This window comes from Panthera leo, chromosome D3, assembly GCF_018350215.1.
Source record: "Panthera leo isolate Ple1 chromosome D3, P.leo_Ple1_pat1.1, whole genome shotgun sequence".
NCBI lineage: Eukaryota > Metazoa > Chordata > Mammalia > Carnivora > Felidae > Panthera > Panthera leo.
In genome coordinates this window covers 46,463,977-46,481,836 of record NC_056690.1, presented here as the reverse complement: position 1 = coordinate 46,481,836, position 17,860 = coordinate 46,463,977, and the positions used below count along the sequence as shown (strand labels likewise).

At 44.5% G+C, this 17,860-nt stretch overlaps 1 protein-coding gene across 4 annotated transcripts in view; it reads right to left on the bottom strand.

Annotated features, from left to right (window-relative positions):
* The window catches only part of LAMA3 (laminin subunit alpha 3), a 272,517-nt gene that overhangs the window by 196,884 nt on the left and 57,773 nt on the right, over positions 1 to 17,860 (bottom strand). For all 4 annotated transcript variants that reach the window (XM_042909621.1, XM_042909620.1, XM_042909619.1 and 1 more), the window contains exons 3-4: positions 1,992 to 2,109; positions 935 to 1,053 (exon numbers count right to left, since the gene is read on the bottom strand). In XM_042909621.1, the coding sequence (XP_042765555.1) occupies positions 935 to 1,053; positions 1,992 to 2,109 (237 nt within the window). The remainder of the gene's footprint in view (positions 1 to 934; positions 1,054 to 1,991; positions 2,110 to 17,860) is intronic.

Genomic DNA, 17,860 nt, shown 5'->3' with positions numbered 1-17,860 from the left:
TGGATAGAGTTGCTCAAGAAAGATCTCTCCACCTAAAACAGGGAGACTGCCATCCTTAAAGAAGCTCATTTGAGGGGTACCTGGGTGGTTCAGTTGGCTAAGCATCCTACTCTTGATTTCAGCTCAGGTCATGATCTCCTGGTTTGTGAGATCTAGCCCTGCATCAGGCTTCACGATAACGGATGACCATGCAGAGCCTGCTTGGGATTCTCTCTCCCTCTCTCTCTGCCCTTCCCCCGCTCGCAAGCATGTGCTTGCATCCACGCACATGCGCCCTCTCTCCCTCTCTCTCAAAATAAATAAACTTAAAAACAAAAAGTTCATTTGAAAACTCATTTCATGCTCATGACGGCCTCACTTTCCAGGGAATTCTTCTCCAATTTTCGCCATTCTATTTTCCCATCTCCCATAACAATGGCCTAGCTGGCTTCACTAGGACCAAATGCAACTCCAAAGGGACAGCAATTCTTTTCTCCCTTATGGATGATTCTCACCCTGCCCAGAAGGACCAGGGATTCATGCTATCACCTACTCTTCATCTCCTTACTCTTACAGGGGATATTTATTTGTGAAGCAGTGGGAGGGGTCTTCACCTCAATCACCAGCAACCACTTTTTCAACATTGCACCAGAAAAGACAGTTCAAGACCTGTGAGCCTTGAATCCAGAGTCCTGACTTCCAAAGAATTTGAGACCTCAAATAGAACTTCCAATGTCAATTATACCTCAATTAAAAAAAAAAAAAAAAAGGAATTTCCAACCCAACTCATTCTGGGAGTCTGCAGTGTGAATTCTTTACTAGTTAGTTCTAAGTTCTGGTTTCCGTCGTGATCTATGTTAGATATTGAAAGTGCAAGTTTCACAGTTATGGAAACTTTTATATCCTCATGTTCATTTCTGAGTCTTATCTCTCCCATCCTCCCGTATCGACTTACCTCACCATTTTCCAAAGGTACAATCCGGGAATATTCAGTAGTACAAAGTACATCATCATCTTGGCTGATAGCCATATTTGCATTCTGCCCAAATTGTTCCAAACAATCTACTTTAGAGTCTAGGAATAAAAGATTTTAACACTATAAAATAAAATATTATGATATTATTGTAAATCTCTTAAGAAATCTTATGTATCCAGGGCGTCTAGGTGGCTGGGTTGGTGGAGCCTCTGACTCTTGATTTTGGTTCAGGTCATGATCTCACGGTTCGTGGGATCAAGCCCCATGTCAGGCTCTGTACTGACAGCATGGAGCCTGCTTGAGATTCTCTCTCTCTTCCTCTCTCTCGCTCTCAAAATAAATAAACATTTTTAAAAATAAGAAAAAAAGTAAAGAAATCTTACATTTTCTTAAGAAAATCCATCAGAAGGAAAGAACAGAGAAACATTTAAGGTTTTTAGACAAAAGCTTAAACTAAAGTTTTTAATTCATGAAAGAAAATACCAAGCCATGTCAGGCCACTTACTTCCAACAGAAATGTGTGGAGATGTGGTTCTAACTCCTCACTCCTCATTAGGCAAGTTTATCCTCTAAGGAGCATTCATGGAAAGCCCAGTGACTTTGTAAGCGAAATTTCTATCCACCTCAATTCATCATAGGGTTCAGAGACACTGACACTCTTCATTAGTTGAAGATAACAGGGTCAAGGTAAATAATGTGAGATGCAGCATCCATGAAGATGAAACTCAGTCCCTAATTCTACATAAAAGGAAAAGGACTGGAGCTATGGCCCAGTTACAGGTACACTGCTTCTTCCTAAACAGTGGTAAAAGGTTTATCATAAGAGGCATTTCAACCTCAGTTCCGCATGTGTATCCTTGGAATTAATGCATGCATGCTTGAGTAACAAGAATGTTCTGAGAGTAAACCAGAAAGTTAAAATTGACCCGTCCCTAATTAGCCAAACTGAGAGACTAATTTTCTAGTTAAATCCAGTGTTGATCTGTTGCAAATAATTAAAGTACCTCATAACATAGTCATAAGCAAGGTTACTTACGAGCAAAGTATTGCCAAGGTGAGTAGGTGCTTCCAAAGTCTACAGATCTTTCCAAGACCCAAAGATCAGGGCGAGGAGAATTTGCAAATTTGATTATAATATAGGCCACATGGAAAAGCTGATAAAGCAAAGGAGATACAGTTATTATACAACCTTGACCATCTCTATGTGATGCTGATCCAAGGAAACACATCAAGCCACCCCTCTCCCAAGATCCAGATCCTATTTATAACTGCCTACAGGGCAACTCTGTCTCAGTGCAGACTCTCAAGCTTATGGTGTTCAAAACCAAATCATCATTTTTCTTCCTCCACCAGATCTATACACGAATCTTTGTCACACCTTATTCATTTCATCCTTGATTTTTAACAAGGCTACACAGTATCTTAAAGCCTTTATCTTCGAAAAATCTTATATCAAGCAAACAACCATCTTGTGCTAAGCTCTCCCAGGACCAAGAACCAACAGTACAGCCCAGAGTGTCTCCCAGGAGTGCCACGGCCCCTGGTCCCAGGTCTTGGAGAGCTCACAGCTGCAGAACTGAGAGCAAAGCAACTCTTTGGTAGAGTAATAGTACCTCCTTCCCCTGCATCATCTCCACTGTCTCCTTTTTTCTGGATTGTTCTCCCTCTTTTTGATTTTCTCGTTCATCCTCATTACTCTTTTGCCCATGGCCAGAACCATGCATAAGTATGGAAGAGACACGGGGAGACTTTGGTCCTTTCTTTGCCGTCCCCCTGATGAATCGCAACATGCCTCCCACAATGGACCTCAGGCATTCTTGCAAATCTACTCTTACCCTTCCCTGAAAACTTATATGGCTTGGATTTTGAACCCTGAAAGTCTATGTATTTCCCAAAGAGCCTGATACGACAATAAACACAGGTGTTAAATATGTTAACATGTCAAGGAACAAGGATTATCTCTACCCCCCCATGCTCTCCACCCCCCGCACTCCCTGACCCCAAGTAACAGAGCCAACAGTGACTCTCAGAAGAGGATTCCCCCACCTTATTAACTAGCCCAATAGAGCAATTTGAACAATGAGTGTGTCTAGTTAGAGAAAGAGGCAGTACTCAGACTTTGTGAGATCCTTTCATTTCTTAGGGACAAAATAAGGGGGTTTCCTCTTTATATTTTTTTACATACAATGATATGGTAAGAGTCACATATTTTAAAAAATTAAAAAGTCTAGGGGTGCCTGGGTGGTTCGGTTGGTTGAGCAGCTGACTTCAGCTCAGGTCATGATCTCACGGCTCGAAGGCTCATGAGTTCGAGCCCCACATCGGGCTCTGTGCTGACAGCTCAGAGCCTGAAGCCTGCTTCAGATTCTGTGTCTCCCTCTCTCTGCCCCTCCCCCACTAGTACTCTGCCTCCCTCCCTCTCTCTCTCTCTTTCTCTCTCTCAAAAATAAATCTTAAAAAAAAAGTCTTAGAACTAGCAGCTAGTTGTAAATGCTCCAAACCTGGTACCAGAAGCCAAAATCTTTGGGACAATGGTTTTCAAATTTCAGTCTCAGGACCCATGCCCACTTCTTACAGTTATTGAGAACCTCTAAAAGCTTTTGTTTATATGGGTTATATCTCTTGGTAATGTACCCATATTAAATATAAAAGCAGAGAAAATTGAAAAATCTATTACCAATTCACTTAAAATAATAATAAACCCACTACATGTTAACATAAACACCATATTTTTATAAAAAAAAAATTACTACCTTTTCCAAAACTTAAAAACTGTACAGAGAGTAGTGGCTTCACTTTACATTTTTAAAGCCTCTTTAAATGTGTGCATTAATAGAAGACATTTGGATTCTCACACTGCTTCTGTATTGTTTTGATTGAAGTATTTAAAGAAAATCTGGCTTCACATAGATCTGTTATAGGAAAGGGGAGGATCTCAAAGCTTGTGGACCTCCTGAAAGGTCTTGGGGACCTCAAAGGGTTCCAAGCCACACTGTGAGAACCACTGCTCTTGGTCACAGAGATTACCCTTTGCCCTAAGAAGCCCCTTGGTTTATTCTCTGCAGAAGGAAGAATTGTCACACCAATGACTTGAAAACCCTAAATTCAGGCAGTTCTGTCCCAGTCAAACACTTGTTCTTTGATCTTGAAAAAAAGCCGCTTCACTGGCTCAGATTAATGTTCTCAGATTATTTACTGATCCTTGGAAATAAGTGATCCAACCTCATGGAGAAAAACTGATTAGGAATTGTAAGGTATTCTGAAAACCATAATCTATTCTAAAGATAGAAATAATTTCCAAAAGACACATACCATTATTACATAGTGAAGAAATTCTGAGGAAATCCCAAAACTCCAAGTTTGGAAAATCACTACAAATGTATTTCCCTGAAAACTATTTGCATATCTCTTAGGCCACATCAAAGTAAGACCGCCTTTAGATATGAGTAAGATAGGATATAAAGGAAACATTTTTGGATACAGGAATCATTCAAAGCATTCTTAACCTCTTCCCTCAAAATTCCACAATCATAGCACACACACACCGCAAAGAACAACATATTTACTTAATAGTTTATGATCTAACAGTTACTATGTTCCAGGTACTACGTGAGACACCTCACAAACATTCTCTCTTAAGAAGTTAAGTAACATGTCCAAGTATTCTAGGCCTAAAATCCTGAGCCTATGTGTATTCTACTCACTGATCATTAGCTAAGCCATAGAATCTAAGAGGTACTTAATAGTTGACCTGTTTCATCCTAGAGGGAGTAAATTATCAGAAAACTTCCAAATACCATTATTGCCAATCACCCTAAGATTCCATTATAGGGAGCCTGGAGATGGGGAGCTATGTTATAATACATCTCGAGGATTATTTGAGTGCATTGGTTTTTCCAAAGCTGCACTTTCTGCTACTGAAAACCTCAAATAAATAAAACAGTCTCGGTGGCTCAGAAGGGATACTCTTTTTGTTTCACTTCATTCTGTTCCAAGGTAATGTCTCCTTTCTTTCTGGATTGTTCTCCCTCTTTCTGATTTGGATTTCATTGGATTGGATTTGACCTGGATTGTGCTCCCTCTGAAGCAAGCACAGCAGTTAAAAATTCCAAATCTAGGAGCCAGTGCAGACATGCCTCAGTGTGCTTCCCCCCACCACCTGCCAACCTTTGGAAGCCTGCCACCTGGTCTAATTTAATAAGCCTACTGATCCTACCAACTCGTCTTCCAGTGCCCATGGGATGGGACATCCCTTCCATTTTCATCTTAGGAACTGGTTTCTGAGGTTCCTCAACGCATGTTTAAGTGCCCCGACTGTTGCTAGGGTGCACTTTGTTTCTTCTGACCCCATCTGCATGACCAGACCCTATGGTTTCTCTATCACCACCACCGCTGTGTAACCTGCAGTCAATTCTCGCTGAGAACTCCAGCTCTGCAGCAAATGTCCTCTGAGATTCAAAATGTCACTGCAAGGCAAAGTGAGTGGTCCCCAAAGTGGGTTTGCAGTTCGGTTCATTCAAGTCAAGCCAACAGGTATTAATTTATTTTTTTTTTTACTTGATGATTTAAAATCACGTGCCTTTTAAATGGCTCCTTCCAGGGGTGTCTGGGTGGCTCAGTTGGTTAAGCGTCCAACTTCAGCTCAGGTCATGATCTCACAGCTTGTGAGTTCGAGCTCCACATCAGGCTCTGTGCTGACAGCTCAGAGCCTGGAGCCTGCCTCAGATTCTGTGTCGCCCTCTCTCTCTGTTCCTACCCTGCTCACACTGTCTCTCTCTCTCTCAAAAATAAACATTAAAAATAAATAAATAAATAAATAAATAAATAAATAAATAAATAAAGGGCTCCTTCTGTTAAACTCCCATTATTAGTTACTTATGCTTGTTCCTTGATCACTCACAATTCTTCAAAGCATTCATGAGTGACTTATGAGATTCACAGACGTAAACAAGGGCCCTTCATGAGGCTAGGAAGTGCCAGACTATGAAAGCTCTAGAAGCAGAAAAGCAGGGGCAGAGCTGTGCAATTCAGAGAAATAATATTTGGGAGTCAAAGATAAGGAGGAAGAAATGACCAGGAAGAACTGAGCTGTAGTCTTTTCTCCATGTGATTTTGGAATGAGCTGCAGAGGCCTTGAACTTCATGATCAATCAGTTGGAGATACAAAGTAGTCTTTTAAATAATGTTTCAAGAAGCAGGTAATAGGGGCGCCTGGGTGGCTCAGTCGGTTGAGCGTCTGACTTCAGCTCAGGTCATGATCTTGCAGTTCATGAGTTTGAGCCCCGCGTTGGGCTCTGTGCTGACAGCTGAGAGCCTGGAGCCTGCTTCAGATTCTCTGTCTCCCTCTCTCTGCCCCTTCCCCGCTCATGCTCTCTCTCTGTCTCCCAAAAATGAATAAACGTTAAAAAAATTAAAAAAAAAAAGAAGCAGGTAATAATAATAGGTAGAGTGTGAGGCACTTTGACTTCAAATGTCTCTAAAGTGAGCAGGTGAGACAAGATGGCATCATCTGACCTTTGCTTCTCTGCCAATGCTCACCATTCTGAAGCCTCTGAGATTCCAGCTCACTACAGCCCATGATTTCAGGGCCTTCCCAGATGGCCACGTAGTACATGTTCAATAAATACTGTGGATAGATGCATGGACGGATGGATATTAAAGTTGTGTAGCTGCCTCCAAGTTCAGGAGGCAGAGGTGAACCCCCAAGTGTTCTAGCTAGTACCCAAGCTCGGTGGACTGCTAAGGGTGCAGGAGAACCAACCCCCTGCACTGAATCCTTTGCCTTGCCACCCTCTGGGCACGTGACTCTAAGCACCTCCCTGAACCACTCTGAGATTTTATGTCCTCGCCCATAAAATAGTAACATAAAATGATCATAAAAAATATTTGTCAAGTAAATAAGAAGCAATAACATCCATGTCATACAAAGTTTATGTTCTCATCTAAAAGAGCACCTATCATGCTCTGTGGCATATATTCACTTTCATCTGTTGTTCCCACATTTGTGTCTTAATCACTCCTGTAGCCTCAGAATAGGTGCTTAATAAATGTTGTTGAATTGAAATGAAATTCATAAATGGGACACGCGAAATTGCAAAATGCTATGCAAATGTATCTAAAGTCATATCTGGAATTAGCTTCTCACTCAACTAGATAGCACACCCTCCACCAAAAGTCTTAAGTTTGTGATATGAAATTAGTCTGCTCTAACAGCTTTAGGATTTGATAAGCATACTGCTCCACAAAGTGGAGTAAAATTTCTAATTCACTTTTCCACTTTTTATTTTGCATGATTTTCAACCCTCCAGGAAAGCTCAAAGAATGGTACAATGGACATCAATATGTTTTTCATCAGATGCACAAAACGTTAACATTTTGCCATACTTGTGCTCTCTCTCACGTATGCTCTTTCTGCACGTGCACATGCACACACACACGCACACACATACACACACTCTGTGTTTGAATCTTTGCAAGTAAGTTTCAGACATCATTATGCTTCACCTCTATTTCAGCAGGTATATCCCAAGAACATGGACTTTTCTACACACTCTCAACATTTTGATGTCTAAGAAATTTTTACCATTTGTACAAAAACATTATCTAACACACTGTCCATATTCAAATTTCCCTGATTCTCCTAACAATACCCATTGGATTCCAATCCAGGATTACATGCATCATGTACCTATTAAGTCTTTTGTGTCCTATAACCTAGAGCAGTCCCCCCATGGTTTTTGTCTTTCCTGACATTGGCATTAAGAAGAGTCCACGTCCTTTCTGTCACAGAAGGGTCCACAATCTGAATTTGCCTGATTATTTTCTCATGATCTGGTTAAGCATTTTGGCAAGACTACTTCTTGCATTACCTTTCTTCTCATGGCATCACGCCAGGGGGCACAAGATGCCAGGTGGTCCTATTATCAGTGATGCTATGTTTGATCCTCTGTCTAATGAGGTGTCCACCCGATTTCCCCCATCATTATCTTTTTACCTTTGTCATTAATCAGTAACCTGTGAAGAGGCACCTTCAAACATTTAGTTTCTATTAGCTAAATTATAAACATTCCCACTCTCCATGTAAAAATACGAATACAAGTTAGGAAAAGTAAGGCCCAAAATATGGAACAAAACCATTAAACTTCTTCTATGTCTGGTGCCCATTTAGAAAGCTTATCTATGGAGCTAATTCTATAGACAAAAATGTTAATTGCGAAGGAAAAATGCAGATCGAGTGAAATTAAACTCTATTTTGGTAACCTTGTTTGAGAACGTCTTACAAAATGAAATATAATCCTCATAAAACAATCAAGGCCAATGATGAAAACACAACTCAGCTGGCCTGAAAAAAGGATCCTTTTAATCATGGTCCAAAGAACACATCTGCCAATGGCAGAACAAAGTCACCCCTTTCTTGTAAGTTTATCATCACCTGGGGCTGAAAAACCCAGTCTCTGGCACCATCAAAAAGACTGTGCTCAGGAGAAAAGTCACTTTGTCCCTCCATGCCTCTTACTGTCTCCCAGAAGCACCTGCTCACCTGTGAGGAGGGAACGTGGATCATTTCAGAAACTTACAGGAAGGGACTCAAGAGGTCCCTAGGTCAACCTCTCACCCAGGTTAAGAACCTTCACCCAAGAATCTCTTTTTGAGAGGAAACCCACAGCATTGCTGACAAGTTCCAGCCATTATCTTTCCATGGTGTTTTGTCAAAAACTTTCTCTCCTAAGTCCACTTCCCCTGCCTTGGAGTAACACAGATCTCCACTCTTTATCCCACATGACAGCCTGCCCAGGGTTTAAATACCAACAACCATGTTTCCCTGGGTTCTTTTTAAGGAATTAAAATTCCAGTCAGCAGGAGGCAAAGACAGGGGTAGAAAGTGGAAAGGAGAGAAGAATCAAGTCTCTCATTTCCTCATTAAAAATAACTACAATAGCCTGAGAAATAGCAACCCTAAAGCAAAATTGAGTCTAAAGATTTGGAACACTCCAATAACTTGGAAAATGACAAGCCTACTATTTTTTTAATGGAAGATTTCGAGAAAAAAATTGAAAGATAGAGAAAAGGTCAAACACTTGCATCTGTATCTTATTTCTGGTGAGTTCTTACCTCTGGAGAAAAAAATGATTAATGCTGTAGAGCAGGATTTTCAGTCCTTGTGGACTTTAAGCATTATTCCCCAAGTAGACTCAAAGTGCAGAATTTGAGACTAGCATATGTTGCGCAGGAACATTTTATCTACAAGTAACAATTTACAAAATGGTGGTGGTTTTAAATAAGCTGAAGCCCCCTGGAATCTAAGAACTCTGGGTCCAATTTCCTAGTAACACCTTATATTTTATCCTGCTCTGGTTACTCTAACTGTCCGAAATTTTTTTTTTTTTTTGTCTAGGGCCTGATTCTCCCTGTAAAACTCAGGGAGTTTTCTGTAAGAAAACTGCCCGTGGCATTTGGTTCACTCACTGAACTGAAAAGCAGCCTAGGAATTTGTCTGACAAACTATACAGAACAAGGGAAATTTCACAGTCAGGATCTTTCAAGGTAAAGAGGTTTCACTAATGCAACATTGTTAATTACCAAAGACTAAGTCATCAAACTCTTCCTTGAATCTGGTTAAAATTTTTTAGACTCAGTGATTCCTGAAAATAGATTGATTTCTATAAATGGCTTATATCAGGCTTCAACAAAATATTTCTCGGTCATGGTGATTTGTCTTCAATCAGATTCCAAACTATGTGACTGTCACTTTTCATAAAGATCACACCCTCCTTGGGGCACCTGGGTGGCTCAGTCGGTTGAGCTTCCAACTCTTGATTTCAGCTCAGGTTATGATCCCCAAGTCATAAGATCAAGCCCCGCGTCAGGCTGCGAGGTTAAGTGTGGAGCCTACTTGGGATCCTCTCTCTCTTTCTCTCTCTCTCTCTCTCTCTCTCTCTCTCTGCCCCTCCCCTACTCATTTTCTCTCTTTCTCAAATAAAAAAAAAAAATTTAATTAAAAAAAAAAAAAAAGATCACACCCTCCAGAATGTCCCAGGCTCTTCCTCTTGACAAATATCTTTCTACCTAGAGAGTTGTAACATTTTGGGCCTGTACTCATAATGGTCCTTTCCTACTCTTATGGGCTATCGTATTCCCTTTTCCTCTGTTACTTCTTTCTTAAGTTCACCAACCATGGCTATATCATAGTTTTACCTAAGGCTAAAATTATCCTTTTGGCTGTGTATCCAACGATCTTCCTGATGACAGGGCACCTCAGAAACCTTTTCGACAACAGTTGTAAGTGTCTGTAGAGCATAATGGTGGTCACCTAGATTTTATTACATGAACTTAAGAATAACAGAATGAAGTTTAAGCTGACATGTCATTTCAGACCAGCTGGGCTACAGATTAAATATTCTTAGAACTCATCCTTTGGCCAAAAGGGGTCTTTACCTCCTGAACACTAAATCCCCTGGTGTGGTTCTCCAAGGGGATGGTACCACCAGCTGGGGTGTGTGGAGAATGTAAAGAGACATTTTCCTGGTTGTCACAACAACAAACCCAAATAAAGGAAGAGACCGTGCATCTGCATCGGCATCATCTCCACCCTGAGAAAGATCACAGCCAGTCCCGGGTGAGGACGCTGCTTCCCGGGTGTCTGGGACCTGCCGTCCAGAGTACCAGTGGAGAGGCAGCCACATCACAGGCATTTGTCTTATGTTTATTGAGACTTTTGAGGACCTGAATGCCCTTCCCACCTTATGAATCTGGGGCTGGGAACGGAATGCACCTTCTAACCTTAGAAGCTGAAAATGCCAGCTTCCTGACTCCTGTGGCAGGTAAGGCAATACGAGTACATGACCCAGCCTCAGCTAATCAGAAGACTCCTTCCAAGATTTTACTCCTAGAGCAAGTGATAGAAAGAGGTAGGGGCACAGACAATGAAGAATTCTTTCTGGAAGCAACAAAGATGGCAGTACCATCTGGCTTCTAGGGATAGTTGCAGACCCCAGCACAGGTGTACTGAGTCCAGAGTCCAGACTCAGGGCTGACTGTTCATCAGTACCTGCTGCCGCAAGTGGCATTCGGCCACAGCTGTGTCCTCTGCAGACCTGCCTATGGGTCAGACCGTGCGAAACCTTTGCTTCTGCCCATTCTCTGAGCCTGATTCTCCGTGCTCTTGAAAACCCCTCCCGCTACCTCACCTCTGCTCCTTCCACTCTCAGAGGTCACGTGACCTCTTCTCTTTCACAGGGAAAATGAGAACTACCAGAAAGGGACTGCCTTCCCTTCCCTTTGCAAATCGATGAGCCATTTGCAACTACACATCTTCTTTTTCCCTCTGGACCAATGGAGGGAGGAGCCTCTTCTTGTCTAAAGCCAATCCCTTCCTCAGGACTCTGGGTCCCCTCCCGCCTTCTGCTGTATCTTTCCCATCAGCTTTTAAAGTCTCTTCCATCTCGAAGTCAGGAAAAGCTTCTCCTTCCATCCAAACCCCCTCCTCCCCTCACAGAGCACTTCTTGTAAGAGTATGCACTGTCTTGTCCGTTGCTCACCTCTCACTCACTCCCAGCTCACCCAGGGTTAGATCTCAGTCTTTCCTCACTCATACAACACTATCCCCACATCATACCATGACTCTCGGTATTTATTTCTCTAGCCCAGACGTTCATGAAAACTTCAGACCCACATTACAACTATCTGCTCCACACCACCTGAAAGACCTCACCTCCTTCTCAACTCAGCAGGACCCAGTGAAGCCTGATCCCAGCCACCCCCTCCCCCCCCCCCCCCCCCCCCCCCCCCCCGCCGGAGCCTGCTAATTCCTCTTTAATCCATGGGTCTCAGCGAAGCCTTCTCTCTAGTGAGACCTCTGTATTTTATGCTTTCTGGAGCATCCTGTTTTTCCTTTAAAACACTCCTTACAGGATAACTAAATAAATATTCATAGCTAGAGTGTTCATGGCCTAGTGAATACAGGATGGGTGTCTGATTATCCTGCCCACTCAGGAACTGCAACAGGAATCCTCTGGCTACACGTAGCTTAGGTCAGGGCAGTGCCCGCACTTTGCCTGGATGAGGGTGGGGCTGGTAGGTGGCCAAAACCCTAAGGCCAAAACTTACTTGGCATAAAACGGGACAGCTCAAAGTCACCTTCACTGTATGGAAACAGTGCCTCTTGGCTGGGCTCTCAGATCTGGACACGAGATGGCCTCTTGTGTCCCAAAGGATCCCACTCAAATGCCCTGGCTCCTGCGGACCACAGCAAGCACTTTCATAGCCAGACAAATGTATGGCACATTGTGAAGCTGCAGGGTAGGCAGAGGCCTGGGTGTGAAGGGTCAGAGTGCAATGGGGTGAAGGGAGGTTGTGGGCAGCAGATGGAGTGTGGACAGGCTCCACGCCTGATGGCTGTCAGGAAAAGTGGGTTCTGTGCCCATCTCAGCATCTGCCAGAGTCAGTAACCTTGGGTCAATTTCTGAAATCCACCCCCAGGCGAGACACAGTTATGAATTTAAGCAGGGATTCAAGCCTGCCCCAGACAGGATGTGGGGTGGAACCTGAGGGAAGAGGGCAGGGTGACCAGACACAGCCACGGCAGATGTAGGTTAAGCCGAGAAACCGGAGCCAGTGGCCCCGAGCTAATGGGCTCCAGGTGAATGTGAGAGCAATGATACTCCACCCTGCACGCTGGCAGAGAAGGGGACTGCGGTGGGGGAGTGGTCGGTGGGGACACCTTCCATGCCCACAGGACCCATCCCACTCAATGCCAACCACCACCTCGTGGGAACGAGGTCTGAGTCTGAAGATGGTAGGTGGGGTGAGTGACTAGGCCTTCTAGAAAGGTGGGTCTGAGGGTGGAGGGTGGGTAGAGCCCCAAGTTCCATCATCAAACCTCCGCACGATGACCCACCCCCTCTCTCATTTCCCATGGGTCCACCCCTACCCACTCCCTTCCCCTTCCTGCTCTTCCTTCCGGAAGCCTCTCCCCAACCCAAGGCACCTTTGTCCCTGTGCCCCAAAAGCTACACAGAAAGGGAGGATTATACCATAACGTTAATGCCATCCCATCTTGCAAACATGGCACATGACAGCCATTTTAGCTACACAAGGGACTAAATGGGTTTTTAAGACATAGCTCAGGAAGTCCTTTTTATAACATGTTTTTTTTTTCTGGGGGAAAAATGCAACACGAGTTCTAAATACCTGATGCAGCTTTTAGCACACACCTCATTTATACTTTTATATGATTTCCCCTAAGGCAACATTCCATTAATTAAATGAATGTGAAAGACCATCTCACTAATGACTGTACAAACACCAACCCTGCCGTAGTGATCAGACGCAAAGAAATGGACACACATACAGTCTCAATGCACTTTCAAAAAACATAAAGTTCGTGAATATGGAAGACATCAAACCAGATGTCACAGCACATTTATACAAAGTATACGTGTGTGTATATATGTATACATACATGCGTGTGTGAATATATATACGCGTGTATGAATACATACACGTATTCGTGCCCATGTACACACAGTCACACTCATTAGAATGGTGACAGTCAATAGACTGGTTACACTGCAGCTGACAATCAACAGAGAATCTCAGGGATTAAATCTGCATCTCACTCACGCCAGACGTCTCTTGAGGGTGGACTCGTCTCTACACCCTCCTCACATGGGGACACAAACCAATAGAACCCCTACTATCTGGAACACCACTGAGGCGGGGAGGGAACAGGGTGCATCACACACCAAGTCGGGTCCCAGGACCATGCTTCCCTTCAAAGACATGGCCCAGCGCAGCTCTACTGGACATCCTGGCTAGCTAGAATTGCAGAGGTGCTGATGCTTACAGGACCCCGGGTCCTACCAATGTGGCCCCACAGCCCCTGCTAGGTTGGAAGTCAATGGTAGAAGCTGAGACTTCAGAGGAGTTGAGCTCTCTCTCCTTTTGCCCACACTACCCACGGTGGACACAAAAGGCAACTCTACCAGAGAGAAGAAGTAAGTGTTCAACTCTGGACATTCAGCCACACTGGGGGACGGTAGGATACTGCAGCGCTCTCAAAATTAGGTGTGCATTAGAAGCAGCTGGGGAGCATCTTAAAATGCAGATTCCCAGATACTATTCTAGAAACTCTAATTCAGTAGGTCTGCAGTGAGGCCTAGAAACAGAGCTTAAAGCAAAAGGAAAACACACGAGCCCCTGTACAAAGGCAAGAAAAAAGGTGCCTTTAACACTACTAAAGTACACTTTTTCCTTCCTTCCATAATTTCTTTCTTGGCCAATCATGATTTTTTATTTGCTACTTAATGCTGGACTCCCTTGGGCAAGAAGATCGTCCCTGGGTGAGAGCAGACCCTCACAGGTGCCAGGGGACTTTGCCCTGCCACTGGCTGTGTACACACCAGAATCCTCCTCCCTAAAACTGCTGGGTTGATACAATGCACCACACTGTGCTCTGGGCAAGGACAAGAGGCCAATCTCCCCTTCCTATGGACACACTACCCCAACCCACACAGACGGGCGACTCCTGAGCGACTAGAATTTCCCCACAGAAATGTGCCTGATACCTGGATGCAGGATGGGCGAGAGACTCATTCCTGTCAAGCTGCCCATGGCTCCAGTGCCTTGAGACAGGGGTGGCCCTGCCATGCCCCTCCTTGGCGTGGTGTGCATGTAGCCAAACCTCCATGCACCTGCTCTCAGACCCCAGCCAGGACGGCAGGGGGGAGACGGGGAGGAGGAAGAGAAGGTAGGAGATATGGAAGCACCAGGCCTTAGGGGAGCAGATGGCCAAGAACCTGTCCAGACTGGAAGATGATCCATAAGCCAGCATATCCTCCATTGTCCTATTGGACTTCACTTACAAAACACAAACTCAAACATAAAATTATTAAGAATCTCAGGATGACATTAACTCCCAAGCAGGGGTCCCCCTTCTGAGCACAGGGATTCAAGACTAACTTGGAGAAACACTGACCTAAAGACAGGCTCATCCAGAAGAGGGTAATCAAGAAAAGTCCCAACACCAAGAGTAGGACAAAAGGATAGAGACTCTGACAGCCATCCACTACTCCAGGCAGAGAGCCCCTCCCTGTTCTAGAATTTGACGTCAGGGTCCCAACCACAGACTACAGGCTCTCAGAGAACTGCTAAAAGAAAACAAGACTCTAAGGCCCAGACAGATGATCACGATGGACTCGTCGGTGTGACCAACCATTCTGGTTTTCCTGGCACTGTCTTAGTTTCACTGGTGAAAATCCTACATCCCAGAAAACATCTCGATCCCCAGAAAACCAAGATAGTTGGTTGCACTATGAGCAGGGCCAATATTGGCCCAACAACCTATTTATCTTTGAATGACTAATGGAAAGGCTGCTTCCTTGTGAAATCTTCCCCAAATATACCAAACAAAGATGCTTTCGCCCTCTGAGACAGGGAAACAAGGACTCCATAAAAATCTACTTTTTGCTCCTTTTCCTGCTTTGATTCTTGCTAGGAAGTGCACCCCGACCCCACTTTCTACACGCCTCACAATGCAAATAGTGTATGACTTCCTTGTAAGGGACAGGAGTTAATGATTTCTCTAGAATAGATAACATCTAAGGAAGGACTAGGTGAGAATGACCAGCCAAAGCTCTCATAGGCCATTCCAGACCACCGGCCTAAACATCTCAATGCCAAGCCCCCCTGACTCCCAGGACTAACACCTGGGCCTTTGTCTTTGTTCTAACAGGTTCCTGAATGCCTGAAAGGACACATACACCAGGCCACAATCCTCAATAAAAACCCCCAGAGACTGAACAAAGACAAGACTCAGGCTCCTTTCCTGAGTCTCCCTGAAGCCCCATCTGTATCTGCTCTATATCTTCAATAAACTCTGCTCTCACTTCCCGCTGGCTCAAATTTGATTTCTATCCTATGCAAAGCCAAGGACCCTCTTGCCTGGTCCCGCAGGGCGCCCTCTGGGTCCCCAGACCTGGCCTGCTGGCATCATCTCCATGGTAGTTATACTTATCAGGACGCACACTAATTCTTTTTCATGAATTTGACTCCCTAAGAAGAATGTGAAGTCCCAGAAGACATAGGAGGGATCCTATGGTATTGTAATGTATAAGAAATACATACTTGGTCCTGTCCCGTTTCTGACACACACTTCCGAAAACCCTCGGAATTTCCTAAATGATAAGAGAGCTAAATGTGCCTTTTGTTATATTAATGAGGTTTCTCGGAAAGCCTCTAGGTCACCCAGGGGCGGGGACTAGCTGCCAGAGTAACTTACCCCATGATTATAGGGTTGGACCTTCCAGTCCCACCCCCCACCCCCCCACCCCCCCACCCCACCCCCACCCCCGCCGACCTTTCTAGAGGGAAAAGGGGCTGGAGGTTCAATCTATCACCAGTGGCCAGTGATTTAATCAGTCGTGCCTGTGTAATAGATCTTCCATAAAAACCCGAAAGGAGAGAGTTCAGAGAGCTTCAGGGTGGGTGAGCGCATGAGGCTTTGGGGAGAGTGGCACACCCAGAGAGAGAATGGAAGCCCCACGTCCTTTCCTACACACTTGTCCAAGGCATCTCTTCCATCCACCTGTTCCTGAGTTCTATCCTTTTCTAATAAACTGGTAATCTAGCAAATTAAACATTTCTCTGAGTTCGGTGAGCCAATCTGGCAAATTAATCAAGCCAGAAGAGGGAGTTGCTAGAACCTCCAATCTGTAACTGGTAGGTCAGAAGCACAGGTGATGGGGCACCTGGATGGCTCAGTCCATTGAGCGTCCAGTTTTGGCTCAGGTCATGATCTTACCGTTTGTGAGTTCGAGCCCCACATCGGGCTTGCGGGAGGCTGCTTGGGATCCTCAGTCCCCTTCTCTTTCTGCCCTTCCCCCATACACGCATGTGCACTCTCTCAAAACTCAGTAAACATTAAAAAAAAATGATTTTAAAAAAGAAGCACAGATGACAACCTAGACTTGCCACTGGGGCCTGAAGTGGGGGTGGGGCACAGTCTTGTAGGACTGAATCTTTAACCTGTGGGATCTGATGCTATCCATTTCCAGGAAGACTGTGTCAAAATTGAGTTGAATTGTAGGACACCCAGCTAGTGTCCAAGAACCGCTTGGATGTCTTGGATGTGTGCACTTGGATGTGTGGATGTGTGGAAACCACACACATTGGAACCAGAGTCGAAATTCGAAATCCCATCACAAATGCCTGGGAAAGAGAAGGGGGATGGAGAGGACCCAGCGGCTAAGGTATGATGCAATGTCCCGATGGCAGTGGGGCAGTGGGGCACCAAGCCAAGTGCCGCTCACTGAGCTGGAAACCCCAGGGTTTCCAGAGCCTTTGCTCTGCAACTTGGGCTGCAGCTTAGTCCCAGAACCTGAAAGTCTGTCTCTGCTGGGCTTAGTGCCCTGAGCATCAGGAAATGCAGGGTCAAGAAATAGGCAAAACGGACAAGTGGCTGCAGCAGCAAGTGAGAAAAAATCAAAAGGTGCCACCTTCAAGGACTGGTCGAATAGAATTACTAAAATAATAAGAAAAAGGAGAAGGAAGAGGGAAGACTAGCATTTACTGAGGATTTAGATGTGCCAGGGACTAAGGCTTTTATGTTTCGGTAGCCTTTACAATAAGCCTAGTCCGTTGGAACTAATATTATCTCTGCTTCATAGATGCAGAAACTGAAGTCTGGAGAAGATGCAGAACATGTCTATAGTCACACTGTGAGTAAGGAACCAAGTGCCGACTGAGTCCACATCTGTCTGGGCTTCCATGCAATTAGCCATCTTGCTGTTGGGGACAGCTAAGGGCCCGACAGGGCTAATGCTGGGGAGCTTGCTCCTTTCTTCAAGGGGGTCTCTCCTCCCTGGGTGCTTCGGCCCATGCCAGAAGTTACTGCACAGCCCGATTTTC